General features: G+C 50.3%; 4 protein-coding genes across 10 annotated transcripts; 2 read left to right on the top strand and 2 right to left on the bottom strand.

Annotated features, from left to right (window-relative positions):
- Positions 1–54: 54 nt before the first annotated feature.
- LOC120667075 (tRNA dimethylallyltransferase 9-like) lies at positions 55–4,655 on the bottom strand. 7 transcript variants are annotated; one of them, XR_005672073.1, is made up of 5 exons: positions 3,850–4,654; positions 2,391–3,760; positions 1,237–1,412; positions 992–1,056; positions 55–434 (listed from the first exon to the last, which is right to left on the bottom strand). XR_005672073.1 is itself a non-coding variant. In XM_039947094.1 (3 exons), exons 1-2 carry the CDS (start codon positions 3,960–3,962, stop codon positions 2,392–2,394), a joined length of 1,482 nt encoding a protein of 493 aa, XP_039803028.1. In that variant the 5' UTR covers positions 3,963–4,655; the 3' UTR covers positions 55–1,056; position 2,391. The 7 variants fall into 7 exon arrangements, 3 of the variants coding, with proteins under 3 accessions (XP_039803028.1, XP_039803029.1, XP_039803027.1); XR_005672074.1 differs by lacking the exon at positions 1,237–1,412 and having other exon boundaries at positions 3,850–4,655; XR_005672071.1 differs by having other exon boundaries at positions 992–1,412.
- Positions 4,656–8,969: 4,314 nt separating this feature from the next.
- Positions 8,970–9,777, bottom strand: LOC120667074 (glycine-rich cell wall structural protein 1.0-like). Its single transcript, XM_039947092.1, has one exon. It carries the CDS (start codon positions 9,636–9,638, stop codon positions 9,189–9,191), a length of 450 nt encoding a protein of 149 aa, XP_039803026.1. The 5' UTR covers positions 9,639–9,777; the 3' UTR covers positions 8,970–9,188.
- Positions 9,778–10,689: 912 nt separating this feature from the next.
- Positions 10,690–11,426, top strand: LOC120663984. The gene has a single exon (XM_039942940.1). The coding sequence runs from the start codon at positions 10,722–10,724 to the stop codon at positions 11,112–11,114; it is 393 nt and encodes a 130-aa protein (XP_039798874.1). The 5' UTR covers positions 10,690–10,721; the 3' UTR covers positions 11,115–11,426.
- A 10,728-nt stretch (positions 11,427–22,154) lies between these two features.
- On the top strand, positions 22,155–23,201 carry LOC120663983 (ocs element-binding factor 1-like). The gene has a single exon (XM_039942939.1). It carries the CDS (start codon positions 22,256–22,258, stop codon positions 22,775–22,777), a length of 522 nt encoding a protein of 173 aa, XP_039798873.1. The 5' UTR covers positions 22,155–22,255; the 3' UTR covers positions 22,778–23,201.
- The last annotated feature ends 2,905 nt before the right edge of the window (positions 23,202–26,106 follow it).

Raw genomic sequence — 26,106 nt, 5'->3', positions numbered from 1 at the left:
ACATGATGAAGGCGCTTCCCAGAAATAAGGCAGAGGCAATCGACACCAATTCCGTACAAAAGCATCACATCTTCCTGTTATTAAACACAAAAGATCAGTCTCTGATCATTTTTAGGGTTCCTTTCTTTTTCTCTTTTCAGAATTATACAAGGATTTTAGCCTCAGCCGTTTTGCATTGCATCAGGAAAGAGTATAGTTGTTGCAATCTGGAGCTCGCAGGCTCTCTCCTCAGTTAAACAAAAAGTCAAGTCTTCATCAGCTAAAAAAGGGGAAAAAATGGTGTGTGCAGTGTAGCTCAGAACACAACACCATCTCCACTCCAGCTGCTCCACCTCCAGCTCTTTGGCCCCAGCACAGAGGAGGTTTTCACCAGGACACACCACTCACCATGGCCCCAGGTCTTTGGAGAGACCAATTATGATCTTCCGAGATATCTGCTCAACTTAACAAAACTTTATATCTAGAAAACATGGGAGAAAAAACTAAGATGCCACTGTAACATGGATATGAAAAAATAGTAGGTCTACTGTCTACTGTGAAGCTTTTGCACAGCATAACTAATAGAGATCTTTCATAACCATTGGATGTCGTGGATCAAACATGAGAAATTGGAGTTCTTTGTGATTTTGCCCTTGCTATTCACAAGTTAATGTGATTTTGCCCCTATTCAACACGATTTTGCCCCTGTTTGGACCGTTCACTTGGGGGCAAAATCGCATTGACCAGGGGCATAATCATGTTGACTTGTGAAGAGTAAGGGTAAAATCACAAAGTTAAGAAACATGAGGGTAAAATCACAATTGCACTGTAAACTAGAGGCACTTATTGCCTGATAATTGAAATTGACACATTAAGAAGTAACCTAGATGAATTTACAAAGGCACTCTGCTGCAAAATATCCATATATAATGATTAAAGCTATCAATCAAAGATCATTGCTACTCTGACAAACATAGAGATCCTTGGAAACTGAGTTGTCCTTAAGGTGCACCTTAAGGAGAGTGGTTGCAGGAGACTCCTCACCAGGCTGGTACTGAGAGTCACAGTCTCCTCTAGCTGGTTGTCAGAAACAAGTAGGTATATAGAATTCTTTCAGCTGTGGGCAAAAACAGCTAGAGGAAGTAGATTAGTCATGGATACATGGGGCTAATCCAGCACCAAAGAACAAAACACATAATTTATTCATGTTATAGAGTGTTGAGTATATTATGTTTGATCCCAAATGAGTTTATTTACCTAGCAGCAGCCTGCAGCCAGCAGCAAACTTGGGGTAAAATTTTGAGGCTCAAAATAACACAAATACCATTTGCAACCAATACACAGTTGACTTGTTGACTCTATAACCAATATCTTCAGGTATACTTTTTTTTCCCCTTTGAGGGAAAAAATGGCAGGTGCTCTGCCATCTCATCCTACAAGAATAGAAGCCATTTACACGTTCCAATCATTGAAGCTCAGAAATTAAGTCTACAGTCAAACCTAGCTGCCATTAAGATATGCTGTTTGTTATGCTGAAATGTGCATAGAGCCTCTAAACAGAAAGCTATGCTAATTCTTCAGGAAGTACCACAGACATGACTGCCATTCATAATTCATGGCCAATATACAGCACATATACAAGAACTGGACACTATATGTGTGTACAATGATTGAGATATAAGATTCAACAGTTGCTTCATCTACACCTAGTTACATTAGTGGAGCATCATGTTTGGGATCATATATCAAGCGTAAGCCAAAAGAAAAAGCTACATCAGTCTGATATGTTTTTGGTTGCTCCGCAACAATATGATCAGACAACCTCAAAGTGATTGCTCAACAAACCTTTTCTTTCCATTTCGAAACCAGCTGAAACCAACCTGAAACCTTTACCAGTTTGGATTTTACATTTCTTCTTTTAACCAGTACCAAACAGATGACCAAATATGTATTGGTTACATTGCTTCATGCATGGTTGATAGCACAACTAGCGGAATTGTTCTACTTCTACGGCAAAATCAGAATTGTCAGCACACACAGTTGTACAGTTCATTTCAAATAAAACGGATAGTCCTCAAAACAGCACATCTCAATTTCGCAAAGTATGCTATTCAATTTGCTATTCAATTCCAGCTAACAAAATTAACAAAATCCAGTGCGCCCCAGAAAATAGCATCCAAGCTCCTTACAGAGTTCAAAGAGGGAGATGCCAAAGAAGCAACCTGATTTTTCATTCCGATGTGGCACTTTGCCAAGGCATTTGCACTATGATGAAAAACAGAATTCAAACCTATAAACTAAATTCCTCAATTATCTATGTATTGCCCTAAAAATCATCTGCTAATTGGTCAACACCCAAAACCAGGACAATTTCAAGGTGGAAAAAAAAGGACTAGAGAGTAGAACTAGACCTCATTTCCGCTGTGTTCTCCTAATCCAATCCAAAATATGAGAGCAGTCGTCATCCCCACGGAACACCCTGTTCTCTGAGCGATAGGTTTTGAGATCACAGGCTTTATGCATGCAACTTTCCCTTTTCATTTCAAGTGATTCAGGAACCACCCTTGCACCACGGTCATGGTAAGCATCACAAATAAATTGAACAACTTCCTCGAAGGGCTGTGAAGCATTGACCCACTGGTAGATCATCTCATTGCGGAACCAGGTAATCTGCCTCTTTGCGAAGTTCCTAGATGTACTCTTAAATTTGGCCAGGAACTGGAGGAATTCCTGTGGGGTGCTCTCGCCACCATTCTGCCTACATTGCAGCAGGTACTCCATGGTTTGCTTGTAACCAATGGCACGAGTTGCAGAGTTAATGTGCGGATGCAGACCGATATCAAGCAGCCACGACGCTTCTGAAAGTAAGCCTCCTGTGTCAGCCAGCATCTCTTCACACCTCAGATCAATTGACCGGTACAGCTCAACGCGTGAACTTGCAAGGAAAATACAGAAGAAGTCGTAATCCAGCTTCCCGGTTTCACAATTTCCGTCAGCGGAGACCTCGGTTAGCTTGGCGTCAACTTGATGTTCATGAAACGAATTGTACGGTAAGGTGAAGGCAGACAGAGGGGAGCCTGATGACCTGATAATCTCGAGCCTGCGACTCAACCTATTCCAGTTATTCACGGACAAGTCCAGAGCTTTGGGGTCGCCAGCCTGGACCACTAGCTCCACCGCTTCCTCCCACTGGCCGCTCTCCCTGAAACCGATGAGCTCAGACCACACAGCGGAAGTAGTGTCCATGGAGGATTGCGGAACATCTGGCTTGCCGTAGATGTACCACCGCAGGTAGAGCCCGGTCCCTCCCGCGACGACGGGCACGCGGCCCCTGTCAAGGACATGCTGCGTCGCTCTGCGGGCATCCCGGAAGAAGGCCCCGGCGGAGTAATCGTCGGTGGTGTCCAGTATGTCGATCAAGTGGTGCGGCACCGCGCCCATCTCCGCCGCGGACGGCTTGGCGGACCCGACGTCGAGGCCGCGGTAGACTTGGACGGAGTCGGCGCTGATGATCTCGCCTCCGAGCCTCCTGGCCACCTCCAGCGCGAGCCTGCTCTTCCCGGCGCCGGTCGGGCCTGAGATGACAATGACCGTGCCCTTGTTCCTCATCTTCTCGGCTGGTGGCGGGGAGGCGGTGGCCATGGCGACCTTGTTTGCGGAGTGGGAAGATGTGGACAGCTTGTGGTGTGAACATAGGACGGGCCAGCTTCTCCAGATGGCGCGCCGCGTCGTCCCGAGCTGCGGCCTCATTTCCCAGCACATGATAGACAGCAAAGAGCACCTGGCAAAAATGCAGGGGCGGATCCATTAAAGAACCGAATTCAGTGTGTCAGATTCGAATACAGATTGCTTAGGAAGGGAAGGGCGTACCTGGTGGGTGGTCGTCGCCGGCGAAGGGCGGCGCCGCTCGCCCAGCCGTCGCCGCCAGGGAATGAGGGAAGAAGGGTGGAGGGGAGTGATTGGGGATCCAGATTGGGTGACATTGGGTTAGGATGTCACGGTGGGACATTGGCTGCATCTCAGCCCTCCAAAACAGATCCAACGACCCGCACGCCAGGCGCCCCCTCGAGGGCTCGCGTCGCCGCCCCAAAAGGATCCCGCGCTCACCGGGGAAGAAGGCCGCCGCCGCTCTGAGGCTGTGCGCAGCGGCACCGCTACCCCATCCTCCAGGACGGGTATAGCGGAAAAAGCTCCGCACCAGCGTCCGCTATGCGGTACGCTAAGATAGCGGAGGCCTCCCGATCCGCTACATCCAGCGGAGGTAGAGGAGGAGCGCTACGTCGTGGGGTCCGCGCGGCCCGACCTCCGTTGGCGCCAGGAGAACCGCCGGCCGCCGCTCCGTCCGCTCGCCGCCCCGCCCCGCCCCACCACGCGTCCGCCGCCGCCGCAGCTGCTACCTTGACACGCTCTGCTCCACGCTCGCGGTTGCGAGCTCCACCGGCCGCAGCTGCTACCTTGACACGCTCTGCTCCACGCCGCCCCTGCTCGCCTCCGCCGCCGCCATGGGAGGGCGCGGGAGGATGGGACGAGGAGCGCCGCCTGCATGGCCACGCGCAGGCTGCCACCCGCATGGCCCCGCGCAGGCCGCCGGCGCCATGGCCGCCGCCCGCCGCGGCACGCGCGTGCCGGCCCGCCGCGGCGCGCATGGGCCTCCGCCACAGCCGGCGCGGCCATAGATCGACCACGCCCCCCCCCCCAACCCCGGCAGCTCGACACGCCGGCCGACCCCGCCACCCCCAACCCCGGCCGCCGCTGCGAGGCCCCGCGCCTCCGCTGGCCCGGCCGCCGCGAGGCCCGCCGCCAGGGGTGTGGCCCCGGCTCCAGGGGCGGCGGTAGGCGCGGCGGCAAGGAGGCCTGGGGGCAGGGGCGAGCTCCATGCGCTGCTGGAGGAAGCAGGGGAGGCGGAGACGGAGGCCGCGCGCGCTCGCCGGAGACAGAGGGGCCGGGGTCGGGGCAGGCGCGGCTCAGAGGGGAGGGCAGGCACTCAGGATGGCAATTTCCCCGATGGGGACGGAGGCCGCCCGGGGCCCATGACCATATAGATAATTAGTTATAAATTTTGATTTGGATGTTTTTTTCTCAAGACAACGACTCTAATGTTGATTTAAATAATTTTTTTCTCTGAAATAAAAGTGTTGCAAGCAAACAAGAATTGATATCAGCAATTGAGATTCTTCAGTTTGTTAAATCTGCATATTATTATCCAAGTTGTCTCTATTGCATATTGGATTCTCTACACTATTCCACTAACAGTAGCAGCAGTTGAAAGAAGTTTCTACAAAATGTAACAGTAACAGTAGCATGGAGAAGGATATTTTGGACAATATTAATCTTGAGATAGTTCTTGAATATTTTTGCATCAAGAAATGCGTGAAAGCGGTTTGTTACAAAGCATTGAAGCTTTATATTTTCACTTGAGATAATCATAATAGTTATTATTTTTATTTTTTACACTATTGTTATGTTTTATGAGCTACATATATATTGCAAAGTAAATTTTACGATTTCGTACTATTACTAATTTTGATACTAAAAGTTAGTTCAACAGGTCTTTATTTTTTTCTTGCCCATGGGTCATTAAAATTATAGGGCTGGCCCTGGGTCGGGGGAGCCGAGGAGGACGCAGGCGAGGGCGAGGAATAGCGAGAGCGTGAGGCGCACCCACCACGGCCGCTGCTGCCACCGCCGTTGCCTCCATGGCGGAGCTTGCCGTCGCCCCAGGCCGACCGCCGTGCCGCGCCTGTCCGTCGTTTGCCCGCGCAGGGCTCCGAACCCTCCTCCTCTCAACGCCGCGCACCGTCCGCCTGCCCCGGCCGTGCACACGTCTGCTCCACCCTCTGTGCCTCGCCGAGCGCCGCGCTGCGCGCGCGCCGTGGAGGAGGGAGCAAGGGCGGCGTGGGGAGCGAGGGCCAACGGCAACCCCAGCTCCACCCGCTCCTGGCCATGGCCGTCGGCCAGGGATGGGGAGGGAGTTGGTGCAAACCGGCGTGGATCCCCTGCTTCCGAGGCCGCCCCACGCTAGAGGCCGGAGCCCCTGCTCCATCGTGGCGGCAAGGCAGGCCGTGCCGCGCGCGCGCCGTGGGGGAGGGCCGCCGGGGCGGAGCAGGAAGGGAGATGGCGACGGGCGGATCAGCCACCGGAGACAGGGGAGGAGCGGCGCGGGTCGGGGTTGGAGATGGGAGAGAGGAGGAAGGAGAGAGAGTGACCGAGGTGGGACGGTAGAAAACAAAAAAAAATATTATGACATGCGGGCCCTTGGCTTGGTAGTTGATATGGAGGATGTGTATAGAGTATGAATGAGTGCGGAGGAACTGGATGTAGATGAGAGAATATCGATGACTAGGACAAAATATTTCTTTTAAAGGATAAATTTAGAGTACGACGAGTGCGGATAGCCTGAAGCCGCTTGGAGGAAGGACGTCGCCCCTGCCGTGGTAGTTCTGCCCGGTGCAAAGCAGTGGTTGGCTTTGTGAACTGCAGTGGTCCAGTTGCCCTGCCGATCGGATGTGAACTGGTGGAGGGTGGCATTGTGAGAGTTGGGTCTGTAACGACCCGGTCCGGGATAACGGCTAAGATCTACTCTGCACATTGAGTAAACCACACCTGCTAAATAACCCTCTTGCGCTTTCGTCCTCGCTTCGCGCAAAAGGTTCGAACCGGAGTTATTAGCTTCCTAGGGACCGGCTATTTAAGCTGGTTCAACTCTCTTTCCGTTTCCAGTCTGAGACTAAAGGAGGTACTGGGCCGCGGCGCTACAGTAGCTTGCGCTACAGTAACCCGCGCGGCCCAGTCGGCCCGTGGGCCGTGACAATCTCCCCCCGTTAGGATTCGACATCCCCGTCGAACCAGCTTACCCATACGGGACAAAAGAGCAGGATCTCATCTCTTGGGCCACGTCCCATACGTCTAGTTCTAACGATCTCATGTGCCACATTTGTGGGTTCACTGCCAGCAGTCCATGTGTGTCCGTCCACATGCTGGTAGCATCGGTGTTCCCACGCGCACACAACGTGCTCATGTGCGCGCACTTCTGCCCGTACGTGGTGTAAAACCGCGAGAATATGGCTCTGATATCCCTGTAACGACCCGGCTCGGGATAACGGTTAAAATCTACTCTGTACATTGAGTAAACCACACCTGCTAAATAACTCTCTTGCGCTTTTGTCCTCGCTTCGCGCAAAAAGTTCGAACCGGAGTTACTAACTTCCCAGGGACCGGCTATGTAAGCTGATTTAAAGTTACTGTGCCGCGGCGCTACAGTAGCCCGCGCGGCTCAGGCCGTGGCCGTGACAGGGTCAATTGTATGACTCATGTATTCTGTAATTTGAATGAATGGAATCAGTGATGCTGTAATGAAATAGTACAAGAATTACAGAATAATTGTATGACTCGTGTGTGCTAAAAGTTAATGGAAATTGATTGACATTGACTTGCATCATGCAGAGTTTTTCTTACCGGTAACAAAAAAAAATCGGAGGTCATCGAGAAACGCATTTATCGGATTTATCAAAAAATTCTCGGATTCACCGTTTTATTTTCGGATGAAATTTGAAAAAAAAAATCCCTCATTTTGTACAGGGAATAACATAGATTACTTCCGAACAATCTAACAACGAAAACTTTGCTGGAATCGGCAAGCACGGCTGAAATCCAAGAGGCTCACCTTCTAAGCAGTGCTGGGCTGCTGGATCCGTGCATCGGGGAAGTTGGTGCCAGCGAGGGCTGGGGACCGGAGCTAGGAGTCCAGTGTCCCGGCGTCCCAGCACTCGAGCGGGCGGGCGGGCGCAGTGCTGCAGTCGCGTAGAGCGGCGGCTAGGGCCGTCGTGCGACGCAGGCCGCCGTGCGTCGCGGGCGGCCGGGCGCAGTGCCGCAGTCGCGCAGACCGGCGCGCGGGACCGTTGCGCGGGAGACTGGGAGAGGCGGTGTGCGCGGCCGCGGCAGCTACGGCGACCAGGGGACGACCGCGCAGGCACGCAGTGCCGTCGTCGCCATGGCTGCTGAAGTGCCGAGCAGGGTCTTGGTGCCGAGACGGGGAATAGAATGCATTTGGGCCGTGGGGCGCTAGGCTTAGGAGCTGGCGGGGGTGGCCTGGTTTTGGGCCGGGCCAAATTGAAAACAACCGAAAATTTTGAGCGGAAAACACCGAGAAAGATGATTTTCGGATTTTTTTTGGAAAAAATTTCGCCGAGAAAAAAAAACCTTGGCATCATGCATCCTTAATCTCCCTCAATTCAAAGCAAAAGCTAATAGCAAGAGCTTCCACATTAATCCCGGCTACATTAAAGTCAGAGGAAAAATAAATCCATCTTTGATTGAACCTAAATGCAGCAGTACTTGTCGGTCGCGACAGCAGGGGTCCTGCCGCGCCCGCTGCCCTCCCGCGATGGCGTCCCGACGGCTCCCGCTGCGGTGGCCTGACGGCGCCGCGCGGCCTCCCGCAGCGAGGGCGCGAGGGCCACGCACGGCCTCCTACAGCGGCGCGCCGCGGCAGCCCGGCGGCCAAGCACGGCCTCCCGCAGGCGTTGCAGCGGCCAGACGTGGCGGCGGCGGCCTTCTCCCCGGCGACCGCGGGCGACGAGAGCACGGGATTGGAGTCCCTTTCCGGCCTGTTAGCGCGACAATTGCTTGACTGTGGGCCCAAAAAAAGGAGCGGTTGGATCTGTTTTGGAGGGCTTAGATGCAGCCAGCGTCACCCAATCTGATGCAGTGATTGGCGGGAGGGGAAGAAAGCAAGGTGGTCTGCAATGGGCCTCCTATGCGAAATCGAACAGCCCACCAAGTGCGGAGCAGAGCACCCAACCCGAAGCCCAAATGGAACATGGGCCGACGTGAGCAAAAAGCTAAGGAGGCCTTTGGACAAGCACAGAGGCTCCCTACTCATTACTGAATGAATCTCTCTCACTCTAAAAAAATTATGAATCTTTTCCCTAAAAAATACCGAATGGATCTTTCTTTCCATCTAATTCACTGATCTGATCTGAATGCAAAAGTTAAGCAACATGATGTCAACTTATTTGATTAGGAGTACACATAGTACAATATGCTAATGCTTACATTAGCATCTCACATAGTACAATATGCATGGTGAAAGTACATCATATATAGTAACGACTTATTATATACTATAGTACTCCGATATGTAGACCTGCTTGAGCATGCAGCTATATATCTCGATTGATCAGTGGGTAGCAATGAGTGAGGTGAGGCAGTCAGCAGGTGGCGGTGCACTTGGCCTTGCAGTCGACGGCGCACGAGCCGCCGCCTCCGCCCGCGCCGTAGCCGTTGCCGGAGCGGCTGTATGACCAGAAGCACCGCTTGGGGCACGCCACCTTCTTGCCGTAGCAGGGGCCCTTCTCCTGGCACACCACCGTCGGCACCTCCACGCCGCCGTGCGCGTACCCTCCGCCGCCGCCGGGGCCGCCGTACCCCGCGCCCCACCCGCCGCCGCCGCCGTTGTTGCCCGGGCCGGCGCCGTAGAAGCCGCCGGGCGGGATGCCCGGGATGGCGCCGCCGTAGCCTCCGTGGTAAGCAGGGTCGGGCTTGTTTCCGGCGGCCGGCGCAGGGAGCGGGTTTGCGGCGTCGAGGTCGCGCGCGGCGGAGGCGACGGCGGCAGCCACGAGGAGGAGCAGGGTGCGGGCGCAGCGGCGGTGCGGGGCCATGGCTAGCTCTCTGAACCGTGGCGTGCGCTAGCTAGTAGGAGTAGCTAGCTCCGGATGGAGTGGCGTTGGATGGGCCTGTGATATGATCCGCCTGTATATATGCAGCAGGGCAGCAGATAGACGCGGGGGGCGTGAGTGCGATGGCGACACGGCATCAAGAGCAGAGCAGTGTGTGTGATGCAGAGAGTATAGGGTGGCATGCAGATGCTGCAAGATAGGCGAACCAGGATCATGTGGATAGCAGCAGCAGCTAGGGCACGATGTAGCCTTTTCACACTGGATGGGAACAAATAAATAAAGTTGTAGAAAAAGCATCTGGATGGAGAAGAGAAACGAGCAAAGCTACTGCCGGGCAATTGCAGGTGCATCATCACCCATCGATCAGCGTCACCTTTTGGCATGCAAAAGGATGGAGTGGATCGGAGGTCAGAGCAACCTGCATCAGAGTTCTCACCTGGACCTACCGCGACTGGTGAAATGGCTGAACGGCGAAGGTCATCAGTTGTTGGATCTTGAGCAAAGTTTGATCGAGCTGCCGACAGCCGAGCATGCATACGCAGCATGCACCTGATCCGATCCAACACAATCCAATTCTCACTGCTGATGCTGCTGGCCGCTGCAGGTACCAATTCCAATTGGCGGCCATCATCATCGTATTGGTATTGGACGAACCACCACATGCAAGTCAAATGGGCACATACTCCCGTAGCCAAGCAGAGACAACAGTGGATGGGATGGGTGGACGCAGACTTAGCCGATGACCACCAACACACACAAAGCAAGTCTTGGGTCTTGGCTCTGGGGTGACCATGACTGCCCCGGTGGCTGTGGCGTTTCCCTCGCTCCTCGCTCGCTCCAACATCCAACATCTGCTCGCTCTGCTTGATGATGGAATCTATACCTTGTTCTTGGTACCAAAAGAAAAAAAAAGGAGGAAGAATCGCATCGATGCAGTGCAATGCATGTGATGTGCGCCGTGACGTGGCAAGGCATCCTCTCTCCTCCTAATTTTAAGCAGCGGCAGCGGCACAACAAAATTCCATTCCACTGCTCTGCAGTGCTCACGCGTCCCTGATCGCGGTCATGGCAACCCTCGCCTCCTCCTCCTCGTCCTCCTCGCCGCGGTGCGTCCCCTTCGCCTTCCGCCGGGAGCGCCGCGCGCGGGGGCTGCCGCCGCCAGCAGCAGGTGACCACGCCGCCCCCGGGCCGGCGGCAGGGTGCGGCAGGCCGCTGTGCCGCGCCGCGGAGGTGGTGGGCGGCGGCATCCGGGGCGCCTTCTTCGCGTCCCTGGACCGGTGCTCCTGCGTCGAGGTGCGCACCAAGCACGACGACTCATTCAGGATGGCCGACGCCGCGCCCCTGATGCGCGTCGACGGCGGCGCCGCCGACTCCGGGAGGAGGGCGTCCGGGAAAAAAGGCAACAAGCAGCGCCGAGGACTCGGGTGCTGCGCTGCCAACAGCACAAGCATCAACTGATCGTCGTTCCATTCATCCATGGCGAGCTACTAGCTAGTGGAAAATAAATGAACGTACTACTAGCTAGCTAGTTGGACTCTTTGGACTCCCTTACTTATTTGTGTTTCTTTTCTCAGTTAGTTCTTGGATTGGATCATGCATGTACTCGGTCCGATGTGTGAAATCATGATGGATGCGCCAGTACAGTAGAGGTGTATATGCTGTGTATGCAGTTCATCGTCTGTTCTTGACCTCGAGCGACACTGCTGATTCATCCAACGGAGCAGTGAAGAGTGTAGCGTTTTAATTTGTCTATAAAGTAATTTCAAGTCTGCTAGATAAGTCAACTAATCTGTGAGTTAGCATCTCAGGTTGCCGCGAAAATGACGGAGCAAGCGGATAGGCGATTCCGAGGCGACGGCGGCGCTGGCGTCGAGACCTAGGTCTCTCGTGAGAAATCTACTGCCGGCGGCGACGTCGGGCAGAACGCGGAGGGGCCCCTCGCGCGATAACCGTCGCAGATTCGCCCGTTTGGGACTCCGTGCGTGCGGCCGTATCAACTTGCGGGGCTTGGGTCTCTGCTTGACCATATATTTCCACCTGGACGTGGAGATCCAATCTCGACTCCGGAAAGTGTTAGGACTCTACGTTGACGGCGGTGGTAAGTAGCCAACGCTGGTGCCAGGAAGTCTAGGGTTTTTCCTCGTGATCGCCCACGAAAGCTCCGGTTCGCGACCTCAGATCTACTATTCTCACGTTCGTGGTGGGGGGTGATAAGGGATTTTCGGTGAGGAAATTGCCCACCTGAAGCCTACGTTGTGTGAACTGATCTAGGGTTTTGCCTCCGGGTGCAATGGCGGGCCTCGCTGGGGATGGTAACCTGGAAACAGGGGAACTCAAACCTCTCCTGGCGCAAGTAGAGGGAGCTGCAAGTCTGGGAGGAGATAGCAAGGGTAAGGCAGTTCTAGTGCAGGAACATGCATCCGAGGATCGCCGGATGGTCCTGGTTGGAGAGGCAAAGGATCAGGATGCTGCAGAGGAGGACGAGTACGTTTTCGAGGAGGATGCAGAAGCAAAGCATATGCCCAAGAGATGGTTGGCGATCGCTAGGTTTTATTCTGGTAAACCCTATTCCACTTGGGGTATGTTCAATGAATTGAGTACTATTTGGGGGAAGCAGGAGCAAATACCAGTGAGGGAACTTGGAAACAATAGGTTTTTGGTGGAATTCAACTCAGAGAAACTCTGGAGTAGAGTGGTGGGGGGTGGCCCGTGGAAGCACAAACGAGATGCCGTTATTTTTGTGCCTTATGATGGAGTGTGCAGATTTTCAGATGTTGTTATAAATTCCATTGCTCTCTGGGTGCGCATCTACGATATCCCGGAGACAATGATAACAGATGGCTTTGCTAGGGCATTGGGTTCCAAGCTTGGCAAGGTGCTGGAGGTAGGGCAAGCCATTCAGAACTACAAGCGAGTCAAGGTTGATTTTCCCTTGGAGAAATCAATTCAGCATACAGTGGAACAGAAGGTCCGAGGACATGGTTTGATGGTTTTTGCTGTGAAGTATGAGAACATACCAGATTTTTGCTTCGGTTGTGGAAGAATTGGGCATGACAAAGAGGAATGTCCAGATGAGGAAGATGGAGTGGACGGGAATCGTTTTGGGAAGGCGCTCCGCTGTTCACCACAAAAGAAGAACGTAGGGAGGAAGATGACGATCCCCGCTGATACATCTCATGTGAAACGGGGTTTGAACTTTAGTGGTGATCAACAGCGTCGGGTCCTGTCAGCGACTGGATCGTCTGCTGGACAGCAGAACGGACACGTCCGCATGTTTGGTACCCGGAGAGACAAGGGTGCAGAGGACAACACGAACCATTTGGTGATAGACAAGCTAAAAGGTGTGCCAATTGAGCACTCTGAGAATCTGGTTGCAGGGGTCGAGAAGATGGCTGTGGAGTCTCAGCTACCTGATCTGAACGTGTATCCACCCACGGCGGCAAAAGATAAGGTGTCCGGATTAGATTCGTTTATGGAGTCGAGCGGGACATCGGAAAATTCACTGTCTGCTACAGGTGCTGGAGTTCGTATAAGCATGCATCAGAGATTCTCGGTGACCAAAGGAGGAAAATCAGGCTCTGGTGGAGAGAAGAAATTCCAGCTTGGCGTGGGAAGCTCTAACAGAGACATAGAGAAACAGAAGAAGGCCAAGACCGTGGTGCATGCCAACATCTTGGAGTCGATCAAGGAACTCGGGAAGAATGGGCTAAGTTCTGAAACTGTGGCGCATGATGTGAAATCGGAGGAGCAGCGTGTGATAGATGCCGAGTCCCCTGCGAAACGCAGCCGACGCTCACCTACACCCGCAACACCCCTGACGGGAGCTCACGATGAGCCCCGTCAGGAGCAATGAATGCGCTGGCATGGAACTGCCGGGGGGTGGGGAACCCCCGGACAGTTCGTGACCTCGCTGCCATAGTGCAGTCGTATAACCCCAAACTGGTGTTCCTTTCAGAAACTAGACAGAGCGAGGAACGTATGCAAAGCCTAAGGTGGCGCCTAGGACTGAAAGGCTGCCTCGCCAGGAGCTGTGTGGGCCGTAGTGGTGGTATAGCTCTTTTCTGGGATGAGTCCCTAGCTGTGAATCTGATCACAATCTCTAACAAGGTGATTGATGTTTCTGTCCAAGAGGACCCGGCGTCACCACCCTGGAGAATATCTTTCTTCTATGGGGAGCCAAGAGTTGAGGACAGATATTTAACATGGGAGTTTATGAAGAGAATCAAATCCCGGTCCGATAAACCATGGATTATGATGGGTGATTTTAATGAAACCATGTGGCAGTTTGAGCACTTCTCTAGCACGAAAAGGGGAGAAAGACAGATGGAGGCATTCAGAGAGGCACTTGAGTTATGTGGGATGCACGACCTGGGTTTTGTTGGATTGCCGTGGACATTTGACAATAAACAATTTGGTCGTCGAAACGTGCGGGTGCGTCTGGACAGAGCCGTGGCCGATGATAATTGGTCCAACCTGTTCGATCAAGCATCCGTGGAACACCTTGTATCACCGTGCTCCGATCACTGTCCGATATTGTTGAGGCTTGCGTCAGCTGATGTGCAAAGAGTGAAACCGAAGATTTTACGATATGAGATTATGTGGGAGAGGGAGCAATCCCTCGGAGATATCATTATGGAGGCATGGGACAGCGGGCCAGCAAAAACTTCCTTGGCTTCCTTTGCTTCAGCACTCAAGGGAGTCATGCAGTCACTTCACAGTTGGAGCCGGGAGAATTTCGGGTCTGTTCGTCGAAAGTTGGAAGAACTCAGGACCCGACTTGCTGAACTGAATGGCAAGATGGACGATGATAGCAGAGCTGAGGCGAGAAGAACGGCCGCGGTGATGGATGAAATGCTATATAGGGAGGAAATGATGTGGCTCCAACGGTCCCGTATTTCATGGCTGCGGGAGGGAGATAGAAACACTAAGTTCTTCCACCAAAAAGCTATCTGGCAGTCGAGGAAAAATAGAATCAAAAGATTAAAAGCTGATAACGGGCAGTGGTGCGATGATCCTTCTGTGATGGCTTCCATGGCAAAGGAATTCTTCCAGTCACTCTATTCACGAGATGATGGAGTGGATTCAGACAGCCTCACCTCTATCTTTGAGGAGCGGGTTTCCGAGGACATGAACACGCAGCTGTGCAAGGAGTTTACTGATGAGGAGATTGGCAATGCACTCTTCCAAATTGGGCCCCTAAAGGCGCCGGGCCCAGATGGATTCCCAGCAAGATTTTTTCAGCGCAATTGGCTTCTGATGAAAAATGACGTAATCCAAGCGATTAAAGCTTTCTTCGCCGATGGAGTTATGCCCCAAGAGGTAAATGAAACGGCTATTGTTCTGATTCCCAAGGTTGCACACCCTGAGCAGCTTAGTGAGTTCAGACCAATCAGCTTGTGCAATGTCATTTATAAAGTTGTCTCCAAATGCTTGGTAAACCGGCTACGGCCTATTTTACAGGATATTATTTCCCCTAATCAGAGTGCTTTTATTCCTGGCCGGCTCATTACTGACAATGCACTGATTGCTTTTGAATGCCTCCATGCTATTCAGAGCTCTACCTCAGCCAGTACAAATTTTTGTGCGTACAAGCTTGACCTCTCGAAGGCGTATGACCGAGTCGACTGGAGTTTTTTGGAAAAAGCGATGTTGAAGCTGGGTTTTGCAAGTTCCTGGGTACGGTGGATCATGGCTTGTGTTACTTCCGTACGCTACACAGTTCGCTTCAATGGGGTTCCATCAGAACCTTTCTTGCCGACTCGTGGTCTACGCCAGGGAGATCCACTTTCCCCGTACTTATTTTTGCTCGTCGCTGATGCTCTCTCTCGAATCTTGCAGAATGAGATTGCGGCAGGTGGCCTGAAGGAGTTAAAGATCAGCCGGAATGCACCGGGGGTCTCGCACCTCCTATTTGCTGATGATGCCCTTGTATTCTTTGAAGCGAACGTGCCCCAAGCTGATCGCATCAAGCAAGTGTTGCAATGATTCCAAGCTGGAACGGGTCAACTGCTCAATGCGTCCAAGTGCTCTCTGCTCGCCCGTGAGTCCCTGGACCCAATAGTGCAGGAACAAATCCGCCTAACTCTTGGCGTGGAACGTATCAACTTCGAAGCTAAGTACCTGGGCTTGCCTACACCAGACGGCACGCTGAAGAAGGATCGTTTTCTGCCTCTGAAGGAGCGGCTGGTTAAAAGGGTGTCAGCATGGTCAGAAAAGCACCTCTCATCAGGTGGCAAGGAGGTGCTCATTAAGTCCGTCGCCCAGGTTATCCCGACGTACATCATGAGTGTGTTCCAGCTCTCGGGGACACTATGTAACGAATTGACCCGGGTTGTGAGGAAATACTGGTGGGGAGAAGGCGAGGATCAGAGGAAGACTCATTGGATTGCATGGGAGAAGTTTACGCGCCGGAAGGGCCAGGGCGGACTGGGCTTCCGGGATTTCAGAGTGTTTAACCAAGCGCTTTTAGCAAGGCAAGCATGGCGGCTCATAGAGTTCCCGGACAGTTTGTGCGCCCGAATTCTGAAGGCCAAATATTTCCCAAATGGTGATTTGCTAGATACTGCGTTTCCGAGTCAGGTGTCGCCCACCTGGAGAGCGATAATGCATGGCCTGGAACTCTTGAAGAAAGGAGCTATCTGGAGAGTCGGTAATGGCTCGAGTATCAAGATATGGAGGCATGCTTGGATCCCTCGCGGAATCACGTTAAAGCCGTCGGGACGCAAAAGATCATGCAGGCTGAAATGGGTCAGGGAGTTGATTGATGATGAAAGTAGAAGCTGGAAGGAGGACGTCCTTGAGCGCTTCTTCTACCGGCATGACGTGGAGGCCATTAAGAGTATAAACATTCCGTGGCGGGATTCAGAGGATTTTGTGGCCTGGCACTTTGAAAAATCTGGTTGTTTCTCTGTGCGCAGTGCCTACAAGCTGGGGATGGATCTGCGTGATGATGTTGGAGGAGCCGGCTCTTCGAGCTCGAACCCGGATGGTACAAGACCAGTGTGGAAGAAATTCTGGGCACTACCAATCCCACACAAGGTGCGCATCTTTGCATGGAGAATCATTCAGGGAGGACTAGCTACGAAGGAAAACAAGAAGAGCAGGAACATTTTGCACGACGCTACATGCGACATATGCGGGATGGAGGCTGAATCCGGCTAACATGGTACCATGAAGTGTCAACATGCACAGCATCTCCGCTCTGCGATGCGGGAACATTGGTCGCTCCCCGACGAAAATCTTCTAGTCCAGTCTGGGCCGGAATGGCTACTTCATGTGGTGAGCATCTCGGAGTCGGAGTCAGCAGCTCGCCTCTTTCTCACCATGTGGCGCGCCTGGTTTGTCCGGGACAGATGGACACACGAGGGAAAGTGGCTCAACATCCAGACGTCAGTAAACTTCCTGTTGAACTATTGGGACTCGCTTAGCTGCAGCATCCCAGAGTCATCCGATGACAAGGGCAAAGGTGTGGTGGAGTTTCCCCTGTTGACGTTGAGAAGGCCAGAGAGCTTGAAACCGAAGGAAAGCTGGTCATGCCCAGAGGAGGGCTGGGTCAAGGTGAATGTGGATGGTGCTCTAGTGCCGAAAACTGGGATGGCGGGCATCGGTGCCATTGTCAGGGACCATCGTGGGTGCGTTCTCCTGTCTGCATGGAAGTCTATCCATGGTGCTGCGACTGCGGAGGAGGTGGAAGCGCTGGCTTGCCGAGAGGGGCTCCACCTCGTTGCTGAATGGATTCACAAGCCGACGATCCTGGAGTCCGACTGCTCTAGAGTCATCAGTTACCTATCGCAGCGACAGAAGCAAAGGGCCCCTGCGTTCTTCACCATCCAGGATGCACTGCGTGAAGCTGGCAAGTTGCCCAAGGTCGTGTTTAGGCATATAGGGAGAGAGCAAAATGTAATCGCGCACGAGCTTGCCCAGCTCGCGCGCCGGCTGAACCATAGCGCGGTTTGGCGGGAACGCTGGCCGGTCTGTGTCGAACACCTGGTAGCTAAGGATGTAATTCCTATAGATTAATAAAGCTCTCTCCTTTTTCGCAAAAAAAAAGTCTGCTAGATAAGTCCGCGACCGGCCGGACGACAGCATCAGAAATATTCGCCACACGGCGACATTCTCAGCATGCATTCACTATAGTACTTGGGCCCTGTTTTCCTATCCGTAAACACAAAAAAACGCAAAATTTTGTAAAGGAATCTTTTTAATTTGAAGTACTAAATGAAGTCTATTTATAAACTTTTTGCATGGATGGGCTGTAAATCATGAGACGAATCTAATGAACCTACTTAATCCATGATGCAACATTGATGCTACAGTAACCATCCGCTAATTATTGATTAATTATGGATTAATTAGCATCATTAGATTCGCCTCGCGATTTACAACCCATCTGTGCAAAAAGTTTTGTAAATAGATTTCATTTAGTACTTCAAATTGGTAAGATTCCGTCGAAATTTTTTTGCGTTTACACACCGACAAACTAAACACGGCCTTGGTTCATCTATCTCTGTCTGCATAATGCATGGTTCGATTCGCAGCGCATTAATTAGCACGCACATAATAATATGCTAGCCTGCTTGCTTGCTGACAATTTGCTTCGTATTCCTCAACAACTCCTTGCTGATCATTCTTTTTCGTAGAAAAAAAATTTGAAGGGACCAAACCAAAACCACCAGCAACCTCACATCAGGGGCGTGGTGCATGCATGATGGCCCAAGCCTAGCGTAGGCCCAACCCATCCAACTTAGCAAGGAATCGAAGATGAGAGCAACTTGTGTTCGTCCAAAAAGGGGAAAAAACATTTTCTCTTATTAGAATAATTACACGGAAGCAATAATCCCAAGAACACAAAACCAGAACACAAGATCACACAAACGAGAACGACACCGAGACACGATATTTTTTTAATGAGGTTTGGTGATGTGGCTACATCCTCGAGGCATGACTACGGGCGCTCCTCCCCATATACAGCAGCTACACCGGCATCCGGGCACTACCGCGGCCACGCCGCCGCCCACACCAACCGCCAAGTCGTCTCATGGTTACACGATAGTGCCCTCATATTTATGGGCCATAGGGATACAAAGTACGACTCAAACTCTATCCCTAACCTATCATATTACAACTCAACTCCAGTCGTAACCTAATTATACACATATTCGACACATATCCAACATCTCCAATGAAATTAAAACCATGCATGCAAGGATTTTGTTACCTCGAGCATACATAATAATATATAGTAGTACAATTTATTTGCTGACATCTGACGAAGGAAAAACAGTTACTTAAGTAGTATGTGATCAAAATATGGTTCTCTATATGTATGACCTAATTAATAGGTTAAAGCAAAATAACACCAGTCATCTGACATGCATGGTCACATGCTTCCATTGTATATTTGTATAGGGTTTGGTTCCTAATAACTCTCTTTGGATCCTTTAGCCCATCACTTGCCCACCATTTCTGATTATAAGGACTAGATATATAGCTCCCTCAAGTGTCTTTCTAATTTTCACTGTTTCCATCATTATTTTACTCCATCTCATCATCGATCTGGTTAATTAGTTATTAGGATTTGTGAAGAACCAATAGGAACCCGCTTACATGATCCGGATTTAAAGTTTTCAACATCACTTTGCCTGTATCTCTTTCTGCACCTTCAGACATATAGTCTTAATAAAAATAGCAAAAGATACTGATCTCAACCAACCTATGTTGTGCAAAGACTACAGTTATCTGCATAGATTCATGCATCCATGTTGTATCTCTTTCATCAAACAGTAGTGCTCTACTATAGGTTTATATGTTTTGCGTGGGGAAAAAAATAAAATGCAAGGAGGGAACAGAGAGATGGTACTACAATACTCCAACAGTAGACTAAAGCCGCTGCAAGCAAGCTGCTGTCTGGACACCTGGCCCGACGTCGTCCTCAGTTCATCCTCCCTGCCCGGCCAACAGAGGAAGCAGGGACTGGGATTTTTAGATCTTCTTGCTAGATTCCCTGCAGCTGAAAAAGGCTCCTTTATCCCCCAAATCCTGAGGCACACGCCGCACACCATGTGGCCGCCCAGCTCTCTGGCTAGATCTCATCTATCACTGATGATGCGTCGTCGTGCGCCCCATGATCTGATGATATCTAGTTCAGCAATGCAACAACCTCTGCACATGCAGATACACACACGAGCTCCCAGGCTTTACTTGCAGCTAGCAGGTACTATAAGCCACGCATGCGTGCCATCTGTCCGACAGCCGCACGCTTAACTGACATAACCCCCTCCTTTGATCGCCAATCGGTACAGCTAACCGACTAAACTACCACTAATCATGTTGTAGCTGCAATCATTCCCAGTTTCTTATTGAGCAACCCTTAAGCTCTTTCTGCCGAGTGTTCAGTTTCCTACATACTACTGTACATCTCTCTCTCTCCCTGGCTCTCTCTCTCTCTCTCTCTCTCTCTCTCTCGTGCTGCCCACTTGCTGAAACAGAAAGGAGCAGCAGGCAACTTTATATTTCTTGCCCAATGTTCAGACAGCGCGGATCTGTTATAGTGTGTGGTGAGCAGTGATTCGTCAGTGTTTCTTTTAGGGCTGCGTGCATTTGGTAGACCAGCTGCTAGATTAGGTCCGGGCTACCTTGTTTCCAAATGCAGGGCAGGCAAGGCCGTTTCCTTCTGTCTGAAGGATTTGTTATGCCTCGTGCAACCAACCAGTTTCTCTTTCAGAGTTCGTTGTTAAATTAAATTTTCTCTGACAGATATATTCATATAGAGCATCCAATGACGTATTTACTCTGAATTTTTTTCTGTGTCTATGGCCCTGTTTGGATCCATGGGTTAGAGTTAGATTGTGGTCATCTAACCCAAAAGTTGCTTGCTTGCGATAACTAATGGAAAGATTACTTGCTTGCGATGCTAGTTATAGGCATATTCCATTTCGATAAGGGAAGGCATTATTACTCCGATCCTATATATATTGCTAATCTTCTTTATTAGTTTCTTGCTAGGTTTTTGGTCACTTGAGATATGATTATGGATGGTGACCTGATGACGTATAGCATATGTTCTTCTGGTGGCTGAGCACATTCCTGAGCTAGGGATCGGAGCAGCTAGCCGATATTTCTGCTACTGTTGCGTGGCCAATGCAAGCAGAATATATACTGCATGATGCATGCGTCTTTGAATAATGTGTAACCTACCTGTAGCTTTCAGCGGCCTAATCTATACCGACCTGAAACTAAAGTACTGGTCGATACACGCTAGCTAGCTAGGCTGCACTTGTGGCTGCTTGCTGCTTAAATATCTAGAAAGGTCTGCGCCTCTCACTTGGTGCTGGTACGTTGGTGGAGCATAACATGCTGCTGGGGTCAATCGTGGTTGTGCAAGCTTGTTATTACACGCCCCGTTTCAAATTATCAGTCGTTTTGGTTTTTCTACAACTTGTGTGCCTACAAAAATGACTAGAATAACAAGTAAACTACATGAAAACAGGCATCTCGATCTTCATTATCTAGACAATATTATTTTGTATCTAGAATTTATATGTTAATTTTAAGTCTCCATATATAAGTGTGTGTGTGTGTGTGTGTTTTTGCAAAAAGAAAGAGATAAAAGGAAATAATTCATCAAACTGTCGTGAAACTAGCTACATGCTTAACAATTTTATAAAAAAATAGCACAACTATATTTAACAATTTGTTTCCCACAGAACTATATATAGATGTATCTAATAATTTGTATCTCTTCAAGTAAATGCTGGGGTTTTTTTTGAAGAAAATAAATGCTGGTTTCCGACATAAGCATCCGAACAATTAAAGCGACAATCTTTTCTTTAATCAAAATAATAATATATGGGCCAAACTGAGACGACTAATGATATCTAGCTAGTCCTCTCGATCTTCCTTAGTGACTAAGGTTTAGAGGCTTCTCTTCTCAATCAGGTTGAGCGAGCTAGCTCTGTGTTGTTATGCCTTGGGCATGCACACACAACCACGACCAATCCATGGCGTGTGCACGTCCCTCTCTAATGTTTCCAAAGCTATGATCATCTTTACTTTCATTTGCCACCAGATCAGATCATGCATCGGTCTCCGATTTTCTCCCCTACAGAGTACCAGCCCAAACTTTCATCTTCTTCACAAAGGTTTATTTACTTATTTTCTGATGTAACTCGGCGGCTTTAATTTCCTAGCAAGATCTTGTTGGATCAAAAGTGAACTTTGGGGCGACGATAACCTATGTGCAAAAAGCAAAACGCTATATGATGCTCTCTCTTTGGAATTCTGAAAACAAAACCTCCGTTTTAATATTTGTAAACCGCAAAGTTGTGTGCCACGACACTGGAACATGGCAATGCAAACTTTTTTTTTCTTCTATAAAAAGATGAAGAGGAAGAAAGCTGCCACGTCAGTGACCACTAGGGAGCGGGGCCCACCTAGCACAGGCACCCCCTCGAATCGCCTATAAATCGAGGCTTCCTACACTTGTTCCCTCCCTTTTCCCTCTCTCAACACTCGAGCCCCCTCTAATAGGCTGGTAATTACCATTCTGCCCCTGGCCAATCAGTGGCCCTCAGTCCTCACTCTGCCCTCCTGCTGCAGCCATGGCTCCCCAGCTCCCCGCGCTCTCTGAGTCTGATCCCGTCCTCGAGGCCTTCCTCGCCGACATCGGCTTCGGCCTGGGACCCGAGCCCCTAGACGTGACGACGACGATGACGATGGCAGCCACGCCGCCGGAGGAGGAGACGTCTGCCTCGGCGTCGGCGGCCGACGAGGCGGCGGAGCGCCGTCTCCGTCGCAAGATCTCGAACCGGGAGTCGGCGCGGCGGTCCCGCGCGCGCAAGCAGCGGCACCTGGAGGAGATCCGCGCGCGCGGCGGCAGGCTCCGCGCGGGGAACCGCGAGCTCGCCGCGCGCCTCCGCGGCGTGCAGGCCCGCGCCGCGCTGGTCCGGCTGACCAACGCCCGGCTGCGCGCCGAGGCCGGCGCCCTGGGCCGGCGCCTCGCGGCCGCGCGGCGCGCCATCGCGCTGCGGCAGATCTACGCCGCCGCGTCCGCCGCCGGCACCGGCGGCTTCGAGCTGCAGGCGCTGGCCTCGCCCCTCGCCGATCGTGTAGCATATGCATGACGACTGCCCCTGCACGCATGTAGAATTAAACGTGCGGCGGATCTTTTTGACTATCAACCATGGACGATCACGATCGATTATATGACCGGCCACTAGCATGCATGCATGCGATGCCAAACTCTGTACTGTACATGGGGCCGGGCTAGCTAATTGATCGATTTGGTAGCACGCAGTTGTCACTCACGCAGTCACGCTCAAGCTGAGAATTGAATTTCCGCAGTACGTATGACATTGCGATAGATAGATTGAATTTCTGCTACTTGCGTTGCGTTGTCAGGCGGGAGACGAATTTTTCTTCTAGATCACGCAGGCTAGCTCTTGGGTCTTGAGAGAGATGGCACGCAGGAAAGAGACATACTGAGCTTGCTTGCCTGCTTGTTGCTTTCTTAAAATATAAGAATTATATTCCCTTGTCGTTGGATCGTGTCGTCGTCAAGGTCGAACAGCGACGACACCCACGGCCATGGCGGCCGGCCGGCTTTATTTGTTATTTCCAATCGCGCTAGTCAAGCAAAGTGTGTGTGCAGGTGGCTCGTCGCCGTCGCCACGTTGAAAGCAAAGCACAAGCATATATATATATAGAATTACACGCAGCTATTAGCTAGCTAGCGATGTGTTTTACGTCTCCTAATTGTGCCTCTTGTGGTCGCTAATGGCGTAGTCATGTACAGACTACAGTACTATTGATCGTTAGCAGTATGAACATATATACTGTCTCGACGACAGACATGTACGTACTGCTGCCGCCTATAGTGTTAGTTGATGATTCTTAGTTGCACCTCCAACTCTCTTTAGTTCAAAATTTTGTACTATATTTTTAAAATCATATCTAATTTTAGAAAAATAGTATAAAATTTTGAATTAAAGAAGCAGGTTGGAGTTGCACGTACTGCTGCCGCCTGACGATCGACACCAGCTGCTAATACTAGCTTTCTGCAAAGCTACGTTGCTTGTCCTTCCTTTTCCTTCATCGTCCAGCTCCTTTGATTCCTTAAACACGTACCGCCGCCGGTGAAAACGACTGTACGTATGTGAGAGCTAGCTACCCTGACATGGCTGGCCCGCGTGATGCAACGCCTTCAACTACTAGCTAGCCTAGCCAGTGCTGTGTACGTTGGATTTCCATAATGTAATAATAAGACTTGTGCGCATATTGATTGCATCAGTACATGTTGAGATCGATTCAGACATTCGTAACTGCTGAGCTTCAGCAATAATGCGCAATACAATAGCAGTAGAAAAAGTAGTTTCAGGTGGAGCCTGAGATGCCATTCTTTGTTGCCTTCTTCTTGTAATCTACCGTACGTAACTCTTGGCTTCACAAGTAAAAGGTTGCTCCAATGACTCTCAGTAAGCATGCTGTGCTGATGCACTGTGACATGTGTGTGTGTGTAGTAGCTTAGGTAACTAGTGGAGGTAGCACAAGCAACCATACATTATTACTCTAGCACATATATGTCCACATCCACAAACAAAGACATCCATGGAGTCTCGCCTGCAAACAAACAAGGATTATATTTTACTAGCATAGTACACGTGGGTTGCTACAGAAAATATAATAGACATACGTAATACTATTAACTTTGTATTCATTCACTTCATATATATAGATCGTGTTGTCGTGATTGTGCGAGATATTGATTATCCATGTTCCAATTGGGATTCCGATAGATTTGTCTGGGTTCCGACTAGGATTTAGATTAATTTTACCGAACTTCGATTATGATTCCTATTGACGGATCAAGAAAACATTACTTGTTTTTAGAAATAGTAGAGATAGAGATAAGGCAATTATGCCTCTCAATTGCTACAGAAGTATCGGATACGTATAATTGTCCGTTCGTGATTGAGTCGTGGATAGAGAGCTAGTCTGACTGACATACAGAATTGACTAAGACCCACATATCAATGACACAAGACGGACCAAACCAAAAATTTAGGTGAAAATCTTAAACTTGCTTTAGATTAGAAATAGGTATAGGTATAGATATAGATTATATATATAGGTCCATACGAATTTCTCACAGATTCATATGACAACTTGTCCCTGAAGTTAGCTTCCGTTGCTTTGCTCCAAAGGGGCTGCCAAAAATCAGATCCCCCCCCCCCCTTTTCAAACTGCCTGCAGGGAATCTGCCCAGCTTGTGTATTGATGGAGATGAAAATTAGTAAACTCGGTCAAACGGTTTGTGGCCTATGAGTCACAAGGCCAACCATCAAACAGGTACACACGGCTTTTTTTTTTTTTGAGAAACCGTGGACATTTTATAAAGTTTACATTCGAAATCTTGCAAAGACACCCTTGAAGAAAGTAAAAATTACATCGCAGTCCCTACAAGATCATCCTCCCAATCGTCCCCGTCGCCGATGGTCGGAGTAGCCACATGACACATCCATGTCGAACCAAAGGTTGAAGAAGAAATACATCGAGTCTGGAACTTGGAGCCGACCTCTTTCCCGACTATGGACCATAATTTTTTGTTGGCACTTCGTGCAGCATATCGAAATATCGACACACTTTGTAACCGATGAACGCCCAAGCCAAATCAGATGGCCACAAGCCACGACATCGCCGGAGTACAAGGAATCTGGCACCCCCATCGGTACCAGGATTTCCAGCACACCAGACGACAATAAAACCCGAAGGGGAATGAAACCACCAAAACAGGTGGAAAACAAAATCCAATCCAGTTTCTTGTTGAGTTGGCGAACGTACCTCCCGAAGCCATCACTGACAGCAGCTCCGACGGAGATTAGGTAGGGAGCAGAATAAAACTGTTGACGCTCCTTAGCGCCCCCGATTTATATACCACAAGCGCACGGTTTCGTGTAGCTTTTCCCTTAGAGTATCCCCCCAAGGTTTATCAATCCACGGAACCAAAGAAACAATCTACTAGCATAGAGATTCCTTTGTGTGAGATGGTGAAAACAAATCTAATCTACTAAAAACACGACAAACGCCGAAGGTAGCAAGAGAAAGTTAGAGATAACCAATCTAGATCACCTAGATCATGCATATGTTGTAGTTCCAGCTAGATAAAGTGGAGTAAGATAGATGTGAATCTCAATGAAAAGCCTCTTTAAACCCAAAATCTCCAATCCGATCCCTCGATACCCAACCTACTAAGTGGCAATAGCCTGTCACGATGCCACCCCTTTCAACGAGATATCCTGAAGCAAGTCGAACCCCCTTTGGTAGTTCCGCCATGAACTTCTAGCCACCATGACTACAAGATTATGCTAAGTGATCTATCTCGATAATAGATCTAGGATGAAGCGAACCCAAAGAAAAGAACGAAATTGAAAGAGGAGAACATGGTCGCTAAACA

Source organism: Panicum virgatum, chromosome 3N (genome assembly GCF_016808335.1).
Source record: "Panicum virgatum strain AP13 chromosome 3N, P.virgatum_v5, whole genome shotgun sequence".
Taxonomy (NCBI): domain Eukaryota; kingdom Viridiplantae; phylum Streptophyta; class Magnoliopsida; order Poales; family Poaceae; genus Panicum; species Panicum virgatum.
This window is presented reverse-complemented; position numbering and strand designations above follow the sequence as displayed.